This window comes from Stegastes partitus, unplaced genomic scaffold (genome assembly GCF_000690725.1).
Source record: "Stegastes partitus isolate 25-593 unplaced genomic scaffold, Stegastes_partitus-1.0.2 Scaffold964, whole genome shotgun sequence".
NCBI lineage: Eukaryota > Metazoa > Chordata > Actinopteri > Pomacentridae > Stegastes > Stegastes partitus.
In genome coordinates this window covers 98,114-101,881 of record NW_007578695.1, presented here as the reverse complement: position 1 = coordinate 101,881, position 3,768 = coordinate 98,114, and the positions used below count along the sequence as shown (strand labels likewise).

Genomic DNA, 3,768 nt, shown 5'->3' with positions numbered 1-3,768 from the left:
GTGTACCTCAGGCTGGTGTTATTCATCAGGGCTTTGGCCAGCATTTTTGCTCCAGTGTCTCCAATGTTGTTTCCACTGATGTCCAGTTCAGCCAGAGTAGCGTGGCCACCCAGTGTGCTCAGAAGAATGTGCATCCCTGTCTTCAGCTTGGAGTCACACACTGAAAGAGACTGCAAGGGCTGCAAACATGTGTGTGTGTTAGTGTATGTGTGTGTGGTCCTGACTATCCACTGACTCCTATAACTCTTAATTTTCTGTCACACTGGATGATGGAGTCATTGAAACCTATGTGTCTTGGTCACAAAAAACTATCATGCATTTGGTTCTTTCATAGAGTTATTATCAGTCTTGAAATATGACACAGTATGCTGGGTCAAAAATATGCATACAGCAACTTGAATTAACACTTTTGGTGAAATAGAAAATTGTGTTAATTAAATTTTCTCAGTACTATGGCCTCTAAATGGCTTGTGAGCATTTATGATTGACTACCAGCTGCTGACTCCTCCAAGTCAATTTAAATAGGGCCCATTTAAAGCATCCCTTAAACTCGGCCACAAAAACTAGAGTGATAAAGTCTGTGGAGCTCAGCAAAGATCTGAAAATGCAAATCATTAATTTGAACAAGTCAGGAAAGTCACTTGAACCATTTCAAAGCAGCTAAAGACCCCAAAATCATCTGTGCAAACAAGTGTAAGTACAACATGGATGGTACAGTTGTGTCACTGCCACAGTCAGGAAGAAAATAGAATCTATCACCTGCTGCTGAGAGACAATTGGTCAGGGTGGTCAAGAGTCAACCAGGAATGAGCAAAAAGCAGCTCTGCAATGGATAAGGCTGCTGGAACACAGCTGTCAGTGTTCATAGTCAAATTTGTTTCATATCGCAGTGAACCGAGAGGCTGCAAGAAGGAAGTGACACCAAAAGGCTTGTCTGAAGTTTTCTGCTGATCACATGGACAAAGAATAAGCAGACCAGAGCTCTGTGGTCAGAAGGAACAAAAAATAAAGCTGTTTGGTCACTATGACCAGAAATATGTTTACAGGAAGGAAGGTGAGGCTTTTAACTCCAAGAACACAAAACCTACCATTAAGCATGTTGGTGGCAGCATCATGCTCTGGGGCTGTTCTGCTGCCAGTGGAACTGATGCTTTACATGAAGTAAATGGAATAATGAGGAAGGAAGATTACCTCCATATTGTTCAGGAAAACCTAAAACCATCAGCCAGAGGTTTGGTTCTTGAACATAGTTGGGTGTTCCAACAAGACAATGACCCCAAACACACATCAAAAGTGGTAAAGAAATGGCTGAATTAGGCTACAGTGAGGGCTTTAGACTGGCCTCTCCAAAGTCCTGCTTTTCACCCCATCAATACCCTGTGGACTGTGATGAAGAAACAAGCCTGCATCAGAAAGCCAACAAGTTTAGTTTAACTGTACCAACTACACAGCTACCAAAAGTGCCAAACTGAGGTGAAAACGGCCAAAGGACATTTAGCAATTGAGCATTGCTGTATGAATAATTTTGACCCAGCATATTTCGTCACATTTCCAGAAGGCCTTTAGTAAATCAATGAAACAGCCAGAATGCATGATTGTTTTTTGTAACCAAGATGCATGGGTTTCAATAAATGGACTGAATCTGATTGGTCGTGTGTTCATATAGCAACAAGATAATGACTCCAAACATACTTCAAAGCTGTGCAGAGACTATCTGACCAAGAAAAAGGAATCTGGAGTTCTGAAACCGATGGATTGGCCAAGTCAAAGTCTGGATTTGAATCACATTGAACACATGTGGGATGCAGTACATTTAAAGATTGATCACACAAGAGTTTCATCTAAAGCAAGTCTGTGGGAGCAGCTAGAAACTATCTGGAACTCAGTAACAACAGAGACTGTTGAAAAGTTCATAAAAACAATGGCAGCAAGAATGCAGCTGTTATCAAGACCAAAGGAGGCCACAGAAGATATTAAGCTTTTTGGTTATTATGTGTGAAAAATGACTATTTAATTGTTTCAGTGTGTTATTTGCCAAATAAATAACAATAAAGTTTTTAGTTTTAAAAAATGATTTCTAAAATGTGTCTGTTTTCTCATTTTAATGACAGGCGGTCTAATACATTTATTCAGCACTTTATATATGAGCATATTTATGTATATAAAACACATTTATATAACAATAATATATATGTATATATAAGAGATAACACATCTATTGTGCATTGTTAACAATTACTTGAAATATGCTCTGTGCTTCTAAAACAGACTCCACTCATGTATCATACAGAAAGCACTGTACATGCATCTCATGCAGAAATCACACTCTAATATATATGACTGCTAGTTATTCAATTAAAAGCAAACTTAAAGTGTCACTTACACACTCTTCATCCTGAATGAGCTGAGCTATACGATGAAGCACATCAGTGAGAGCCCTGGTACAAAGAGAGAGTACATAGCAAACCAAGAGTCATGAAAAATATGAGATGGACTAGACAGGAAGAAAGCACAGATAACACAGGAATGAAAAAAAGTCACAGACATCAGCAACATTTAATCCAGAATTAAATTGGTAAAGAAGAGGACTACAAGATGATTTAAAATATGGGAGTATGACCCCAAAGGGCCAGTGGAAATTCCCTGGTTGTCTGTGACATTGTGTCATTTGAATAAAGTTGCATTTTAAGGCATTTTAAGCCTTTTATACTTATTGGTCAAATAAGTATTTCTATATTGGTTACACTTTCTGATCATTGTCCTTTAAGGCCTCACCTGACCAGGCTGTGGATGAATTCAGTGGCCAAGAAGTTGTTAACAATTCAACAGCTCAAAAACTAAATTTAACTACAATAGAAGTAACAACAGCAGTGAGATTTTAGTTTTTTCCCTAAAAGTCAGTTTTGTTCAGAGCACTAACATTCAGAGCTCTGTCTGCTTGACAGATAGCAAGCAGTTTGAACTACATTTTTGGCTCCCACAGATAAGAAAAATGACTTCATTAGGTTTTTACACAAGGTGTTAGCAGCTCAAAGGACTCCTTTTGAGTGAATTTTGATGTTTTCAACTTCAAAGGTTTGTAGATATACATCAATGTAATGAGCTGATATCACGACAATGCATGGTAATAGAGTAAAAGGATCATAGTATAATGTTTACCAGACCTGGATTTCAAGGTGAAGTTTCTTCCTAGTGCAAGGTGTCGGAGAGACTGGCATCGACCAACAGACAGAACCAGTGTCACCATGTCATTCTCAAAACCTAGAGTCAGATGGTGGGTGAAAAGCAGGAGCAGCACAGAGTTGGAAATGATTATGTAAACTTTAACAAAAAATGAAGAGAGGACTAAAGGCTGCTGGCAGCTGCATAGCAAACTGTTCCATATGATAATGATAATAATTCCATTTCTGAGATTTAAACCTTTTTTTTTTCTAACTAGTTTGTATGTCCAACTATATTTTGAACGGATGGAAAAGCCAAGTATGTCATCTGACTTGAATCTAAGACAACACATTTGGATTATTTTAAGACAAAAGTGGAGCAACACAAGTGCTACAGCATAGAGCCACTGAAAGGAATTGTCTTTGAAGAATGACTAAACATCTGGACATACAAAATATATTTTAAAAAAAGATCTGAATCTCAGTAATGACAGACACTTTTGCTGCATTGAGTTTGTAATGTGGGGTCATTGTTATGTCACTATAGTAAATACAATCATTAAGTTTTTCATTTCACATGAAAGCAAATGTTCTGCTGTTCAACTCT

At 38.0% G+C, this 3,768-nt stretch overlaps 1 protein-coding gene across 1 annotated transcript in view; it reads right to left on the bottom strand.

The window, feature by feature from the left end:
• carmil2 (capping protein regulator and myosin 1 linker 2) overlaps nucleotides 1-3,768 on the bottom strand; it is an 81,248-nt gene that overhangs the window by 46,730 nt on the left and 30,750 nt on the right. The window contains exons 19-21 of the mRNA XM_008294458.1: nucleotides 3,165-3,261; nucleotides 2,384-2,438; nucleotides 7-179 (exon numbers count right to left, since the gene is read on the bottom strand). Of these exons, the coding sequence (XP_008292680.1) occupies nucleotides 7-179; nucleotides 2,384-2,438; nucleotides 3,165-3,261 (325 nt within the window). The remainder of the gene's footprint in view (nucleotides 1-6; nucleotides 180-2,383; nucleotides 2,439-3,164; nucleotides 3,262-3,768) is intronic.